The sequence below is a fragment of the Octodon degus genome, unplaced genomic scaffold, assembly GCF_000260255.1.
Source record: "Octodon degus isolate 3935 unplaced genomic scaffold, OctDeg1.0 scaffold00093, whole genome shotgun sequence".
NCBI classification, from domain to species: Eukaryota; Metazoa; Chordata; class Mammalia; order Rodentia; family Octodontidae; genus Octodon; species Octodon degus.
Window position 1 is genome coordinate 6,930,560 of NW_004524669.1, and position 17,487 is coordinate 6,948,046.

The 17,487-nt window shown below is 42.3% G+C and overlaps 1 protein-coding gene across 1 annotated transcript in view; it reads left to right on the forward strand.

Annotated features, from left to right (window-relative positions):
- Nckap1l (NCK associated protein 1 like) overlaps positions 1-17,487 on the forward strand; it is a 66,318-nt gene that overhangs the window by 26,634 nt on the left and 22,197 nt on the right. Inside the window, exons 4-20 of the mRNA XM_023722808.1 lie at positions 1,450-1,506; positions 1,921-2,063; positions 3,112-3,202; positions 3,292-3,429; positions 4,646-4,694; positions 4,793-4,949; positions 10,066-10,122; positions 10,407-10,503; positions 11,160-11,269; positions 11,423-11,555; positions 11,923-12,004; positions 12,494-12,552; positions 12,766-12,911; positions 13,197-13,329; positions 13,614-13,733; positions 16,492-16,637; positions 17,077-17,208. Of these exons, the coding sequence (XP_023578576.1) occupies positions 1,450-1,506; positions 1,921-2,063; positions 3,112-3,202; positions 3,292-3,429; positions 4,646-4,694; positions 4,793-4,949; positions 10,066-10,122; positions 10,407-10,503; positions 11,160-11,269; positions 11,423-11,555; positions 11,923-12,004; positions 12,494-12,552; positions 12,766-12,911; positions 13,197-13,329; positions 13,614-13,733; positions 16,492-16,637; positions 17,077-17,208 (1,850 nt within the window). The remainder of the gene's footprint in view (positions 1-1,449; positions 1,507-1,920; positions 2,064-3,111; positions 3,203-3,291; positions 3,430-4,645; positions 4,695-4,792; positions 4,950-10,065; positions 10,123-10,406; positions 10,504-11,159; positions 11,270-11,422; positions 11,556-11,922; positions 12,005-12,493; positions 12,553-12,765; positions 12,912-13,196; positions 13,330-13,613; positions 13,734-16,491; positions 16,638-17,076; positions 17,209-17,487) is intronic.

Consider the following 17,487-nt stretch of genomic DNA (forward strand, 5'->3'; position numbering starts at 1 on the left):
CTATATATCTATCCTAACCACTTTGAATACACAGATACAAAATGGACATTCATCTGTATACCCTATTTTTCTAAGTTCCGTTAATGAATATTATAAGTGTGTAAACTCAGCAAAATATTCTAAAAAAGAGAGATCTTATCTTAAAAAAATAAAGAAAAATAGTGATGACAACTAAATTTACTATCCTGTTTTTGAGAATTAAATGAAATAGTCATTAAAAACATCTAGATACTGGGTGTGATGGTGCAGGCCTGTAATCCTAGCACTTGGGAGGCTAAAGCAGGAGAATTGCTCTGAATTCAAGACCAGCCTGGGTTACAAAGTGAGTTTAAGGCCAAGTTGAACTACTTAGTGAGATCCTATCTCAAAAATAAAAGCAAAATAAGAAAGATAAAAACCAAAAAACACCTGGCTTCTTTTAGGTAGTGTTTATTAGACATTTATTTATGTTGTATTCATCAGTGATTACTTTTGTGGAGAACTATTCCATTGTGCTAATACAATTTGTTTGTTTCCTCACCTATTGATGGAGATTTGGATTGTTTCCAGGTTTGGGCCATTATGAATAAGTTACTGGAAACATTCAAGTGCAAGTGTTCATGGGGACATGTTTTTTATCTAGGAATTGAACTGCTAAATCATGATAAGAGCTTTTTGGTTTTCTCTCTTCTTAGATTATCATAATTGTCCATATTTATGGGATACAGTGTGATAATTTGTTATATATGTACAGTTTGCAGTGATCAAATCAGGATAATTAATATTTCCATCATTTATTTGTGCTGGAAACATTTGAGTTCCTCTCTACTAGTTCTTTATAAAAGAGTCTTTTTTGATTTTTTTTTTTTTTTTGTATTTTAGGGAAGGGTCTACAGGGTGTTCAGGGTCTCACTACTAGATTGGATTTGTAGTAATTTGCCTGTTTACAGCCTCCTAAGAGCTGGGATTACAGGCACATGCCACCATGCCCAGTCTCTTTTTTGTCTTTTTGAGACAGGGTTTCGATATGCATCTCAGGCTGGCCTTCAGATCACTTTGTAGCCCAGGCTGGTCTCAAGCTTGCAGTGATCCTCCTGCCTCAGCTTCTCAAGTGCTGGGATAACATGCATGTGCTACGCACCCCCCCCCCCCGCTCCTGGATGAGTAGGTTTAATTTTAGAAGAAACTACCAGACTTTTTCCAAAATTGTTTCATTTTACTTTGCAAGGAATGGGATACAGGGATGATAAGATCAGAAAGAGTGTGTGATATAGTAATGACTTGTGCCTGTGGACACATAGGCATTTGGCAGGGCAACTTGACAGGGTTCACTAATGACTAACAGGGGAGACACTGCCTTCTTTTTAACAATGCCTCGCAGAGGCAGTGGGTCTTTCCCTTTAAATTTTGGTAGTATATGTCACTTTCTTTTTATTATTAATTTATACTTATCTTAAATTCTACCCTCAGGATCATGTGTATGAACTTCTCAATACCATTGATGCCTGCCAGTGCCATTTTGATATCGTAAGATCCTTTGCAATTTTCTTCTACTATAAAATAGAATTAAGGAAAGGTGAGGTCTAGGTTGGGCAGTGTGGTGTTGGAAAAATGGCCATTTCATTTGTTCCTTCTCAGAACTGTGGTTCTTTTGCAGAATGCTGAAGTTACAATGTACTTACTGTGATATAGATAAGCAGTATGATTTAATGAATATAAAATTATAAATATTTTAATGTATCTCCCTCCACTCCCAAATGCTACCATATTTCCTGGTCTTCTTGTATTTTAAACTCATATTTAGCACCTGCAGTTTGTTTCTGTTTCTCTTCTTTTGAGTCAAAAACTGTCCCTATTTCGATGTGAACCCATTCAGCATCTATTTTAGTACTGCCTGGACTACGTGGCCATGCTGTCCTTGGGCCTTGTATTTTCCTTTAGAATCTCAACTTTGACTTCACTCGGAGTTACCTGGACTTGATTGTGACTTACACCTCAGTTATCTTGCTTCTGTCACGAGTTGAGGACCGACGAGTACTCATTGGCATGTACAATTGTGCCCACGAGATGCTGCATGGGCACGGGTGAGTGAAGAGTTGGCAAAGAGCCTCATCTAGGGTGCTGTAAAGTAGCGATGTGTACACAAGAAGTAGATGCCATAGCTTCTCATGTGAGAGTTTATGATCTACATGATGACACATAGAAAACAAGGCACATTTTTATATGTGGTTAACAAGGGCCAGGGATATAGCTCCACAGTACAAGTATGTGCTTGGCAAGTGTAAAGTCCCAAGTCAGATTCCTGGCCTGCCCCCTAAAAAAAGACAATTAAAAACTCTAGGGGAAACAAACAAACTATATCTGTATCTATATCTATATCTATATGTTTTATAAATATGTAAAACTTTTGAATATCTTCCAGTGGATTATCCAGTTTGTATTATCTCTGATCAATTTTTAATCTTGGACTGGCTCATAATCTACTTTTCAGGTTATTAGAAAAGGGGAAGACAGTTCTTTTTAATATTAATGGCAATGTCAGTAAGATCAAGCCTTTGGAAGTAAGTAACATAATACATTTGAAGACAAATATAAATGAATTTTGGATGATGTGTAATTCTGTCCCCCTCATTAGTTTAAATATAAGTATTATGAGCTGAAAGCCAAAGGCCAGAGGAATCAGAATGGGATATGGCAGGTCATTCTATGTGAGATGCCTATTTCCATATGTCTACAAGGATACCTTGGCACATGCCTTCCCCTTCATCTTTGAATATTTATGTACCCTTTTGAGTTGCACGCATATTTAGTTCCAGGTATGTTACTTTATTTCTAAGTAGCTGACACAAATGAAGTACTTATTATATATCCAACCAGATTTTACTTAACAGAAAGTCACATTTGTGAGCTTACCTCACATTGTGTGGTATGGTTGGTTCTATTTAACCACAGAGTAGTAGACTTGCATGGGAAGTGGGTACCAGTATATGTAACTCACAGATTAGTGTGTCTATCTTCAGAGATGGTAGGGAATGCCAGCCTATGCATACATCTTTGTCCTTTAAGCAAACATTTGCATTTACTTCAGGGTTAAGGTCTATAATAACTCTTCTCATCTCTGCTTTCCTCCAGTGACCCCAGTTTTGCTCGTTTGGGCCAGATGGTCTTAGAATATGACCATCCACTGAAGAAGCTGACAGAAGAGTTTGGGCCTCACACAAAGGCAAGTTCATGGAGACAGTGGAGACTTCTTCTGGCAAAAGTATTTGTTCCTGTTTTTTGCATTAAGGTTTCACTTGCCTTCTTCCACAGGCAGTGAGTGGAGCCCTCCTTTCTTTGCATTTCCTCTTTGTCCGGAGGAACCAGGGGGCTGAGCAGTGGCGCAGTGCCCAGCTTCTCAGTATCCTCAGCACTCCCCAGACCATGATTAACCCTGCGAGCTCGGACACGGTGAGTTCCCTTTCTCCCTGCTCACCAAGGCCATCTCCATGGCAGGTCAACCTTCAGAAAAGGTCAGCCCTAAGAGTCCAGCCCTCCACAGAATATACCTCTAGGTAGATCACTTCTTATAGTTAAAAAGTCATGGTTGGGTTGCAGCCTCTGTTTGGGCTCGAATTAGTCAGTAGATATTCATAAGATGAACGAACAAATGGAAGAAACTCAGCCATTAGGCATTAGTGGGAACTTGAGCTTAGCAGTCAATTAAAATGTTTTTGCTCAACTACTACAGGTCCAAAGCCCTTCCTGCAAAGAATTTATAGTCTAAATTGGGTGTGGTGGGGCACACCTGGAATCCCAGCTCTCAGGAGACAGAATTAGGAGGATCACTATGACTTTGAGGTCAGCCTGGGCTACAGGGTGAGCTCAAGCCCACACTGAAGGACATGGCGAGACCCTATCTCAAAAAAAACAAATAAAATAAATTAGTGTAATAGGAAAGACATGCCCTGTCATCATAAGAACACAACTGATGGTATAAGATTAGTGATAAGCAACTAATGAATAATTTATACTTGTGATTTATAATTTATACAGTATGAGAATCTAAAGGAGGAAAACATCAGGCAAGGTTTTGAGTCTTGTTCCTTTGTCAGTAAAAGTATCTGAACTGAAATAAATAAATAAAATAAAGGTTCAACTGTTAAGAGAGGTTAAACTTTTTGTTTTGTGCTCTCTTCTAGCCTAAGCTCCCCTTCTTTTTCCTTAGTCTGTTTCCGGGGCCTTCCCATTAGCTCAGCTGTTTAAGTGACTGCTTAAGCCAAGGCAGTCAGGCTCAGGATAGGCGTTCGATTCCCAGACGCACATGCCTTTCCAGACCTGCTCTTAAGGCATCCTGAGCCAGTACTTCCCCTCCCCCTCCAAAAAATAAAATCCCCCTCCTCAGTCTGTTTCCAGTGCCAGCTCTCTATTATTGCCAGGATTCTCAGCTACTGGTTTATCCAAGGGCCCCAATCTTGCTTGTTAAAGTGTGTGTGCACGTGTGTGCATGTGTGTATGTTGGTGCTGTGGACTGACTCAAAGTCCTCTCCTGTGCTAGGTATGTATTCTATTCTTGAGCCACATCCTCAGCTCCCAGAGTTGATACTTGGATTCTAGATTGACTTTTCTTCTTTAAGAGAAGACCAGGTTAAATAATCACTTGCCATTTCTGCTTCTCTTCTCACAGATGGCTTGTGAGTATCTGTCTGTGGAAGTGATGGAGCGCTGGATTATAAGTAAGCTTCATGGGGCTGGGTGGGGATTGATGATGCAGCAGCATCTTACATGGAGAGTGAGTTCTAACAGGCTTTCTCTGGACTCTACCTACCGACAGTTGGGTTTCTTCTTTGTCATGGGTGCCTCAACTCCAACAGCCAGTGCCAGAAGCTGTGGAAGCTGGGTCTGCAGGGCTCGCTGTACCTCACCCTCATCCGGGAAGATGTGCTACAGGTGCACAAAGTTACTGAGGATCTCTTTAGCAGTTTGAAAGGGTGAGAGGCATGAGAAACAAACTTATCTTTGGGGACTTTTAGCACTTCTACCCCCTGCCACTTTTGGTCTCTGTGAGTTCCTAGAGTATAGGTGGTAACTATACTCTAACTAATTCTAACTGTTGAAGAAGCAATTATCAAATACCTAGTATTTGTCAGGTGAGGTGGCACATGCCTGTAATCCCAGCACTTGGAAGCTGAGGCAGGAGGATTGCTTCAAGTTCAAGGCCAGTTTGAACTGCACAGCGAGACCCTGTCTCAAAAACCAAACCAAAGTAAACCAAACCAAACCAAGATAAGCCAAGCCAAACCTTACTATTTTAGGCATACAATGGTTGATAATACAGAAATTAAAACATGAACTCTAAAACCAGCCAACCCTGGGTTTGAACTCAAGCCCTACCACTTATTAGCTGTGTAACCTTATGCAAGTTACTTTTTCTGTGCCATTAGTTCAGTTTCCTTTCCTGCAAAATGTGGGATAGTAATGCCTCACCTGTAACTGACCTCACAGGGCTGTAAAGAATGAAAAAGCTACTATTTGAAAAATATGTAGAAAAGATCCTGGTACATTAAATGAACTGCACTTGTTAAATAAAAGGTAAAATCTCTGTTGCTGAGGAGTTTACAAATTGGTAGAAATTAGGCACACTGTTGTTATAGTGTAAAGGATTGTGGTGTATGAGCACAGAGTGCTTTGGAAGCCATTAGGACACTTGCACTGGATCTTGCAGGATCTGGAAAAACCTGGAGACAGGCAGACCTCACAGTTAAACTGTTGAAAAGTATGGAAGGAAGACAAAGAAGAAGAGAAAGAGGAAGAGGAAAAGGAAGAAGAAGATAGAAGAAGATAGAAGAAGAAGAGGAAAAGAAGAAGAGAGAATAAAGAAGAAGAAAAATGTGTGAGTTGGGGAGAAATGCAGGAAGTTTCCTAAAGCAGAGAAAAGGGTTGTAGAGAGAGAAGCTGTCAAGATTAAAAACCACCACCATCACCACCACCAAAAAATCCAAAACACCAAGGGCTGGCGATACAACTCCGGAGCACAGCACCTGCCTGACAAACATGAGATTGTGAGTCTGATTTCTAGTACTTCCTTCTCCCAGAAAATGCTGAGAATCTCATGTGGTTCAGTGCATTGACTGCTCATGAAGAACATATGGAGTGAAAAGAATAAGAAACAAGCCTCTTGACACATTGCTATTTAAGGGCTAGCCAGAGACAGAGAAACCAACAAGAGACATTGAGAAGAAGAAGGAAAACAAAATCTCGGGGAAGAAAACATTCCAGGAAGGAAGGACTAGTTATCTATGTTAGGGGATGTTAAGAAAGCAAATAAAATGAGGATTGAAAAAAGTTCATTGGATTTGACTATACAGATCATCTTAGTGCTCTCTTTTTTCTTTTCTTTTTTTTGGGGGCAGGGTCTTACTATGTAGCCCACCCAGGTTGGCCTTGCACTCATGATGTAACCCAGGCTGGCTTTAAACTCACAGTAATCCTCCTACTTCAGCCTCCTGAGTGTTAGAGTTGCAGGCCTGTGCCACCATGCCTGAATTTAGTGCTCTTCTTCTGAATAACTTCCATTAAGTGATGAGATTCAAGGAGGGGTTGTGGTGGGGTTAGGAGCAAATGGGAGATAAGGAATTCAGTAACTCTTTGAAGTAATTTGACTGTAAAGGGAAGAGTAGACAGAGCCGTGTGGAGGAGGTGTGGGCCTAAGGGGTGTCAGATTACCTACGTTACTAGGTCTAATGGCAGATATAACAGCCAGAAAGTGAAAAATACAAAGAGAAAATTGCCTACAGTCTCACCCCCTGAATGTTTTGATGTCCATTCTCTAGATGTTTCTGTGTATGGGTGCATGGCTATAGATTCACATATAAACATACAAAGATGTGTATATATTTTCAATCTTTTTTTCCCTAATTTTATTGAGAAGCAAATAGCAATGAGACAGTTTCAAATCAAACTGGTAGGACAGTTTCAATAATTAACATATTGCATACTGTCTTCCCATATTTTCAATCTTAAATGAGTGATTTTATTTATTTATTTTTTGTGGTACTGGGGATTGAACTCAGGACCATGCACTTGCCAGAAAATGAGTAATTTTATTTATTTATTTTTGAAATTGAAAAACTTCTTTTTTTTCTTTTTCGAAAATGAGTAATTTTAAAAAGCAATGGATCTACATTGTATTTATATCTAGTTTGCTTATTTTTATTATTGTATTCTGAATATTTTTGAATATCAGTCTATAGAGATTTGTTCTTTTTAATAGTTGAAAAATATTCCATTTTGTGGTGTTAACATAATGTGTTTGCCCAGTCTCCTGTTGATAAATATTTGAACTGTTTCCCTTTTAAAAATGATTGTAAACAAATGCTATAATGAAATCCTTAGGCATGTATCTTTGTGAAATTATGTAAATATATCTATAGGTAAATTCTCAGATGTGGACTAAGGTAAAGGTTATACACATTTCTCACTTTAATAGCTTTTACCAAGTTACTCTCTAAACAAATTGTGTTCTCAACAGCCTTTGTGAATTCTGATTCTGCAACAATATACTGTTAGAAAAAATTACCTAAAGAGAACAAAATAGAGAAAAAAAAGAAATAATAAAAACAAAGTTAAAAATAATCATTGCAAAACCAGATTAGTGGAGCATACCTCTAATCCCAGCACTCTGGGAGGCTGAGGCAGGATGATTACAAAGTCAAGCTCAGCCTGGGCAATTTAGTGACTTAGTAAGACCTTGTCTCAAAAAACAAAACAAGCTCTTCCTGTGAGCGGCCTTAGGTGACCTGTGAAAATGGTTCGCTACTCTCTCGACCCAGAAAACCCCACAAAATCATGCAAATCAAAAGGCTTAAATTTTCACATTCACTTTAAGAACATGCGTGAAACTGCCCAGGCCATCAAGGGTATGCATATCCGAAAGGCCACCAAGTAGCTGAAGGATGTCACATTAAAGCAGCAATGTGTACCATTCTGGCGTTACAATGGTGGAGTTGGTAGGTGTGCCCAGGCCAAACAGTGGGGCTGAACACAGGGTCGGTGGCTCAAAAGAGTGCTGGATTTTTGCTGCACATGCTTAAAAGTGCAGAGAGTAATGCTGAGCTTAAGGGTTTAGATGTAGATTCTCTGGTTATTGAACTTATCCAGGTGAACAAAGCACCCAAGATGCGCCGCTGTACTTGCAGAGCTCATGGCTGGATTAACCCATCCATGAGCTCCCCCTGCCATACTGAGATGATCCTTACTGAAAATGAACAAATTGTTCCCAAACCAGAGAAGGAAGTTGCACAGAAGAAAAAGATATTCCAGAAGAAACTGAAGAAACAAAAACTTAGGGCATGGGAATAAATTAAGCATAAACTAAATGCAAATAAAGTTAAAAAACAAACAAAAAAGCAAAGATTCTGGGGACATAGCTTATCCCCCAATATTGCAAAAGCAAGAACAATTTCTACAGTTAAGAGCCAGTAAATCTATGATTAATAATTAAAAATTGGGAGATAGCTCAGCAACATAAGCACCTGTCTGGCAAGTATAAGGTTGAGTTCTTTCCCTCACACCAAAACAAAACAAAACAAACAAATCACAGGGGGAGAATATTTGGGTATATGTGAAAAAGTTTTTCTGATGATTACCACTTTTTTGTTTTGATTACCACTTGGAATGGAAGAGATTTTTTTTTTTTTTTTTTGAGGAACCAGGTATTGAACTCGGGCTCAGGGAAGCACTTATTCTACTGAGCCATCTTCCCGGCCCCCTAGATATTTGGATAGTGTTTAGTTCCCCATCACTAAGATCAGCAACTAAGATTTATAGTGTAGGGAGTTCTTTGACATAGATGATCTGTTTTGATATAAGGTATAATATATATTTTTTGTGAATGAGAAAACGAGAAGCTCAGTGATAATGTCCTTCATTGAGTGGCCTCTCATTAACAAGAAGTATTTATGGATTTTTTGACTCTTAATCCTGTTTCTTTCCTTTGTATCATGTAAAGGTGGAAATAACTAGCCATCAGGAATAATGCAGAGTTGAATACGGATTCAATTAAGATAACTATAACTCCAAACTTTGTTTTTTTTCTTGTAACAGGGACCAAACTGGGGCCTTGTGCTTGCCAGGCAGGCACTTAATGCTGCTGGGCTATCTCCCCGGCCTTCTAAACTTTCTTTAATTTGCCCTAGAGTCAGTAAGGCAGTGGTTTAAAGAAGGGACATGAGAGTCTTTGAAGTCCCACTAATGTGGTGGCCAGAGTGATATGGCGAAATGCATCGAACACAGAGCAGAGTCTTTGGCACTGCTGGGATCTAATCATAGGTTGCTAGTAGAAAAAAAAAAAGGCCAAATATTACAGGCAAACCACAAATAATGAAAAGTCTTTCATTTGATGATTCCGAAGTTCATACTGACCTCAGAAAGAGCAGCTTGCTAAGTGCCAAAGGCCTTGTGGGATTCAAAGGTCACCGAGAGGTGAGGAAGTCAAAAGGGAGGTTTTTTGGGAGGAGTTTGTTAGTGTGGGAGAGTGGGCAAAAGTTCAGGGTTAAGGGAGGGGACTTTTAGGATGAGGGAGGTTTGGAACTTATTTGTTGGGAGGAGAGAATAAGCTAACAGAGAGCAAGAGATTGAAATAACTGAGAGATAGCAGTGAGGTTCACTTTCAAGAGGAAGTGGGTGGAAAAGCGACCCAGGGTATGGCCAGATGAGAGCTGGGTCTGTGTGGTATTTGTGCAGTGCTCCTTTGGTCCCACTGAAACTGGGACAAGGGCCTTGTCTTGAAGGCCTGAAGGTAGGTGCGCAGGACAAGAGGGGGAAATCTAGGTCAGCTTTGCCATTAAAGCCCTGTGTGACCTTGGGCAGGTCATTTCCTTTTTCCTAGTTATCATTTTCTTTATCTACAAAATGAAGGGGAGATCAGAATGATCTATATATAAGGGAAACTATAAGTCCTTTATTAATGAGCTGGGGAAGTGTGAGTGGCAAACTTCTGCTGGTGAGGGCTGTCTGCGCCTCCCCAGGCAGTAGCTGGAGTCTGAGGATGGGAACAAGGCTCTAGCTGCTACTTTTCTCAACCCTGCTGTGCTTGTCATTCTGCAGGTATGGCAAGCGTGTGGCAGATATCAAGGAGAGCAAGGAATATGTGATCGCAAACAGGTGAATATGGGAATGGGCTCTGGGAGAAGGGACGGGCTAGGAATCTTTCCTGACACTCTGTCACCCAAGCCACTGTGAGTTTCCCTATAGATCTATTCCTTTCAACCCCAGAATGTGCTGCCGGCCCCTGGATTCTTGCATTTTCTTTCCCAAGCTAACATTGTCCCTGAACCTTCCTTCTGCCTGCTAGCCCTTCCTAAATACAGCTGTCCTCGGTTCTGCATGTGGAGAATTGCAAAGGGCTGGGCAGGCGATATTCTTTAGTTTCCACTTGTCTTCCACAGTGGCCAGTTTCACTGTCAAAGGCGGGAGTTTCTGCGGACGGCTATGAAGGAGCTGGAGACCGTGTTAACGGATGAGCCGGGACTACTGGGTCCTAAGGCAAGCCAGAAAGATTGGGGGGAGGGGCCCTGAGATCAATGAATGATAAGGGAGGGACTTTGCTTTCTCTCGATTTTGTGTTTTTTGAGTCTTATGATCTATTTATATAGGTTTATGCTTCTTTCTTTCTTTCTTCTTTTTTTTTTTTTTTTAAAGTACAGAATATATTTATTGGGGGAAAGAAAGTTCCTGACTGAGAGAAAGACAGAAGGGAGGGTGGTGCTGAGTGAGTTGTCCCCTATGCTGATTTCTTGAATCTTAGAGTACTCATTACATAGCTGTGTATTTCACAGCATTGTAGTAATCATGTATTATAGCTCTTTGTGTGCTTATCCTATCTTCTGTTTGAGAGTGAAGTGATTGATGACAGAGCTTGCTCTTTTGTTTTAAATCATATAAAGGCCAAGCAAATATTTCTAAAATTTAATATGGAGGGGGTGGGGAAGGTAGTGGCTGTGAACCAGCATGGACCCACAGGGGTTTCTGACTTTGTGTCACAGGCTTGAGGTGTTTTGTGGGTCTGTGTGTTCACCATGGGGTGCTGTCAGAGTGACTCCACAGCTGTGTCTGTTTGCAGGTTCTTATAGTAGGTTCCTCTGCGCTTTGAAGTCCATTTATGAAGTTGAATATTCTAATAGCTCCAATCTTCCCCTTAGGCCCTTCTTGCTTTCATGGCCCTGTCCTTTATTCGTGATGAAGTCACCTGGCTGGTTCGCCATACAGAAAATGTCACCAAGACAAAGACACCTGAAGACTATACTGACTCGTTAGTACCTGACCTGGCTAAAAAACCTGGGGTGGACTGGGGGAAGTGGTCAGGTGACCTGGGGAGGGCTCAGGTTATGCCTTGGAATTACTGAGAGTCTCATTCATATTCCTACTCTCCTGCCTCCTTCTGTTCTCATCCTCACCCTCCCAGGAGCATTGCAGAGCTACTTTTCTTGCTGGAGGAGATCAGGGCTCTGGTGCGACAACATGTCAAAGTGATCCAGCAATACCACCTTCAGTACTTGGCCAGATTTGATGCTCTTGTGCTCAGTGACATCATTCAGGTGTGTTTAATTAATTTTACTTTGGAAGTTGCAGGGTGACCTCTGGTCATTTTCCTCTCAAAGCCATGCTGGCCGAATATCATGCTTTGTAGCTTTGGTACCAAAAAGACTGGTTTCTTTCTCTGTATTTGTTAAAAGAACAAAACATGGATAATGTCAGCAGTCCTCCCCACCCCCAGTGATACTACATAGAAGTAGGAAAGAAGGATAAAGCCAATTTGGATGTTAACATGGCAGGGATCCCAGAAAGTTCTCTCTAGCTGAAGCTTGGCTCCTGTTTTTGACAAGTAGCATTTTTTCCTACCTTTATACACTTACTGAACCTGTAATCCTGCACCCACTGATAGCAACTCCAACTTCTCTTTAGAACCTGTCTGTGTGTCCAGAGGAGGAGTCCGTCATCATGTCGTCATTTGTCAGCACGCTCTCCTCTCTGAATCTCAAACAAGGTAACTGAAGGGAGGCGGGGCATGTGTGCAGGTTGATTTTGTTTTTTAACTTTAAAAAAAAAATATTTGTGTGTGTGTGTGTGTGTGTGTGGCCAGCCCAGCCCACCAGGGTGTGGGGCTGGCTGGCATGTGGTACTGGGGGATTGAACCGCGGTCCCTGTGCTTTGCTAAGCTTGTTGTAAGTAGGTGCTTTAGACCACTGAACCATCTCACCGGCCCCTGAGCCATCTCACCAGCCCCAAAGGCACCAGTGTTTCTTTCTTTGGTGGAACCGGGGATTGAACTCAGGTCCTTGCGCTTGCCAGGAAAGCGCTTATTCTACTGAGCCATCTCCCTGGCCTGCAGGTTGATATTTTTAAAAAAGCTATTGGTCTTTGAGTCAGGGAATAGGATAAGATGACATTGAAAAGGAGCTACTGTTCTATACAGGTAGATGCTGGGATGCTGTGCTACTGTTTCCTTTCATACTTGCTCCTGTTTTTCTTGCAGTTGATAGTGAGGAGAAATTTGATTTCTCTGGACTGAGACTGGACTGGTTCCGCCTTCAGGTAATGGTCTGTTTCTGTTAGTGGCCTTGTCCTCAGGTTCTTGCTGTTCTGTGTCTCTTCTCTCTTTATTTCCTGAGCTCTGCTTTATGAATAGAGTGAATCTTGAAAACTGATGACTGGATGGGACATGCCCAAGCCAAGCTGCAGAGCTAAGGCAGGGATGTCAACTCATGCACCTTGTTTTCCCCACCCTCTTCCCATGGCCGCCGTTAGGCATATACCAGTGTGGCCAAGGCCCCCCTGCACCTGCACGAGAACCCTGACCTAGCCAAGGTGATGAATCTCATCGTCTTTCACTCCCAAATGCTGGACTCGATAGAGAAGGTTCTGGTGGAAACTTCTGACCTGTCTACTTTCTGGTATGTCTGGGTCTAGGCTTCTTCATTGATTCATTTGATCTCTTTCCTGGCCCCTGTGGTCTCCTATAATTCAGGCTGGCCTTGTGCTACCTGGACTTCACTATGAAGTCCAGGCTGGCCTTGAATTCACAGTGATCCTCTTGCCTCAGTCTCCCAAGTGCTGGGATTTCAGGCATGTATCACTATACTTGGCATAGATATTTGTTGAAAGGATTAATATCATCTCCACTTCAAAGGGCCTAACTCCTACATTATGGCTTTACATCTCTTCCCCTTAATCTGCAGCTTTCATCTCCGTACCTTTGAGAAGATGTTTGCAATGACCCTAGAGGAACCCACCATGTTGCGTTATGCCATTGCTTTCCCCTTGATTTGCACCCATTTTGTCCACTGCACTCATGAGATGTGCCCAGAGGAGGTGAGTGTCCTGAACTCCAAGCCCTGGTATTTTTCCAGTCATAGCTCATCCTTAGTCTACAAAACAAACCCAAGGGTTGGTTTTAGTACTAAGTGGAAAATAAGCCTAGGTTTATGAACATGAACCCCTTCATATCTCAGTTGGTGTTGAGTTGGCCGCTCTCCCTGGGCCCCAGTTTCCTCCTCTGTAGCAGAGGGTAGCTCAGGCAAGGGGCTTCGTGCAGTGTGCTGGGGAAGCAGTGGTGGTCCTGGTGATGACAGCTGCTCTCTTGGTCTTCCCCTTAGTATCCTCATCTGAAGAACCATGGTCTTCACCACTGCAATTCCTTCCTGGAAGAGCTGGCCAAGCAGACCAGCAACTGTGTTCTGGAGCTCTGTGCTGAACAGCGAAACTTGAGCGAGCAGGTGGGCTCAGGGTGTTCTTTCAGTCTTTTGCTCCCACTGTCTGCCCTCTCCACCTTTGTTTTCCTCTCAGATGTCGAGTTTTCTAACTCTTCCTCAAGCAGGGTGATGAGAGCTTTTGAGTCCTTGCATTTATGGCCAGATTCCTTCCTGAGTGTTGTCTCGTTAGCCCTCACTCCCTTGGGACTACACAGAGGTGTCTAAAAATACTCTTGTTTAAACAGCTGCACTCCAGCATGATCGGTGTCCCATTTGAAGAGTTTTGGGAGATGAGTTAACTTTCCAGCTCACTCTCCTCCTCCTGTCTTTGCTGTGTGTACACATGCTGAGGGCAGTGGCCCCACATCACCTGTCTTGTCTCATCCTTCTGTCCATCTGCACCCTGACCTGCACTAGCTGTGTGTCCTCAGGCGCCTCTCCTGTGTTTATCATCATGGCTGCTTTTTTTTTTTTTTGTCTTTGTCTTCTGGTTTTTCCCCTCCCCTCCCTTGACTGATTCACAGCACCTGGTCATAATTAGCTCAACCTAAATTTCAAAAAATTTGAAAATGAGGAAGTAATTTTGCTGTTGCCCTGGAGTCTTGGATTTCCCAGACTTCCCACCCTTCTGGAGTTTGAGTCAGTCTTTGTATCAGATTTGGTAGAAAGGGAGCTGGGGTGCGCAGATGCAGATGTACAGCTATATTACTGCACAACTTTTTCATTTTCTCATGTAGAGTAAGGATAAGAATACATTCTTTAAAGACATATCATAAAGATTAAACAGAATACATAGAATATGCACTCTCTCTTTTTTTTTTTTTTAAGATAGGGTCTTGCTTTGTAATGAAGGCTGGCCTTGAGGTCACTATGTAGCCCAGGATGGCCTTGACCTCTTGGTGATCTTCCTGCCTCAGCCTCCTGAATGCTGGGATTGTAGGCATGCACCATCATGCCCAGCTAATTGTTAGCTCAAACATCCTCGTGCTAGATACTTGGAGTGGGAACAATCCTTGCACTTGGGAATGTTCTAGTTTAAGGGAAGAGGGACTATAAATATGTCTTTGAAAGACATAAGTAATTACTACAAGGAAGATATAAAAATAAGTATATGAAGGGCTGGCCACATAGCTCAGCAGACTAAAGCGCCTGCCTAGGCAGAGCCCAGTGGCCAGGGTTCCATCCCCAGCTTGCTGTGCCAGCCCCGCCCCCGGTGTGTGCTGAGGTCATGGTGACACAATCCTGGCACTTGGGAGGCTGAAAACAGGAGGATCACTACTAGTCCAATCTGTGTTGTGGGACCCTGTAGGCCCCATACTAAATACATTAAAAAAAATGAGTATTTGTACATAGATATGCAAATGAGTATGTTAATAACTCCAATATCAACCAAAAAGATTAAGATACAGTATGTGCATGTACCAAATCCCCGTAGTGAATGCATTTGGTACATGTTACAGATATTTACTAATGAAACTTTAAAAGTTAAAGGGAAATGAACATTGATCTCTTTACCTGTGTCCCTTGCTCAGTGTGTATCAGGAATGACTAAACCTTGGTGTGAGTAATTGTTTTCACATATGCCAGAACTTTCACCACCAAATGAGTATTGGCCCTCCAGAGACATTTTGAGTAAATCATTAGTGATGTTGCTATTACTAATACAGTTACATCTTGGGGGACCGTTTTCAGAATTTACCATGGACAGTTTTGCCCTTTTTTGGGAGCTGACACATTTTTGTTCATCAAAATGGACTTGATTTTTTGGGATTGGTCCAGAGTTTGGATTTTTTTTTTTTTAAAGTGCAAATCTCAGCACTCTGGGAGCCTAAGATTGGAAGATTACAAATTTGAGCCCCATATGGGCAATTTAGGGGCTTAATGAGACCCTATCAAAACAAACAACTCAAAGCCAAAACCAGTGATAGGGGGTGTAGGTTGATGGAAGGCCCTAGTTAGGTCTTTAGTACAAACAAACAAACAAAACAAAACAAAAACAACAACAACAAAAAAAAACCAGAGAGAGAGAAAGAGTCTGACTAAAAAGTAACAAAACTAGTTTTCTTGTGTAGTTCTTATGCTGATCTAAAAATCCTACTGAGGGATTTTCAGACATGCTCTGCCTGTGCTCCTTAGTACTGGAATCAGTGAAGAGAATTCCAAGGTGATTCCCTGAGGATCACACCTGGATATCCAGTTTTATTTTCTGTTTTCTATGTGGCTAACTAGAAATGAGGAGAGATGCGGAACTGATGTTTAAGCGAACTAGTAAGAAATACATTTCAACAAAAGAAGTGGGAAGAGAATGTTGGCCACCTCATGAACCCTGTGTTTTGGAGAGCTGTAGGGGTGTAGGTAACTCATTTCATGAGACAGAATAAAAGGAGTGTGGCAAGTGACATGATCACTCCATCTAACAAACACAAATGTTCTCCTAAGGCTGGAAGACCATAGAAAGAGCAGCTGAGAGGAGTTCTTGGATCTTATTCTTTTTGCTTGAAATTTTCCATTAGGAGAGGCTGTCGGGGTGGGGTGGCAGAGTGATGCTTTGAGTCTCTGGACTCTGCTGTCTTGAGACATTGAGACTGGCTGTGCGTGGGGAGAGATTTATAAAGACCGAGAAAGGTGAGCATGCTGCATATCGGCCCCCATTAGAGGAGAGAAGCAGAGAGCTAAAGGAGCAGGCCATAATGGAGAGGCCTCCCCGCCGTGAGAAGGGCTACGTGGAGCTAGTTTTAGTAATGAGTCTCATTTTCTCCCTTCGTCTTGCTTGTTTCCAAAGCTTCTTCCTAAGCACTGCGCCACAACCATCAGCAAGGCCAAGAATAAGAAGACCATGAAACAGAAGCAGGCTCCCAGGAAAGGAGAGCCAGAGCGCGACAAGCCAGGGGCTGAGAGTCACCGGAAGAATCGCAGCCTTGTCACCAAGTGAGGATGGGTTCCAGGGGCCAAGGGGGTGCTGCATCAGAGAAGGGAGAAAATGCGAGAGGGAGCTGGGCGTGGCGGCACACGCCTGTAATCCCAGCACTTGGGAGGCTGAGGCAGGATTGGTGGGAGTTTGAGACCAGCCTGGGCTACAAAGTGAGCTCAAGGCCAGTCTGAACTGCATAGAAAGACTCTGTCTCCAAAAGGAAAAAAACAAGAAAAAATGGAAGAAGAAAGTGATACAGGGAAAAAAATACGGAAGTGCTGGTAAGAAATAATGGATATGGCAAAGCACGTACATGTGAATGTCTTCTTACTTCTGAAGTCAGCATTGATGTGTACTGAGCTAGGCTGAGTATTCCCAGAAAATGAAAAGGGCCCAAAGGCTGTGACTTCCACAGACAGTGCCAGGCCTCTAATTAATCTTCATTTTTCTGTCCAGCATGGACAAGCTACATCAGCACTTGATGGAACTGGCGCTGACAATGAATCACGTACACAGTTTCTCTGTGTTTGAACACATTATCCACCCTTCTGAGTATCTCAGCAGCCACTTGGAGGCCAGGCTCAACAAGTAGGTACCCTCTTTCCTTGTCTGTTTTGGCACAGGCTGGCAGTCCTCAACTTTGGGCCCCATTAGGTCCTTCCCAGGGGTCATGCCATGTGCTGGAGAGTCTGGTGCAGTCTGTCTGGCATAGATCCCAAGCACCTCTGTGAAAAGCAAGTGAGAAGAACCCCTGACCTTTATAAGTGATTTAAAAAAATCTTTTATTTATTTGGTACTGGGTCTTGCTATGCAACTCAGACTTGTATTGATCCCCCTGTCTCAGCCTCCCCAGGGCTGGGATTACAG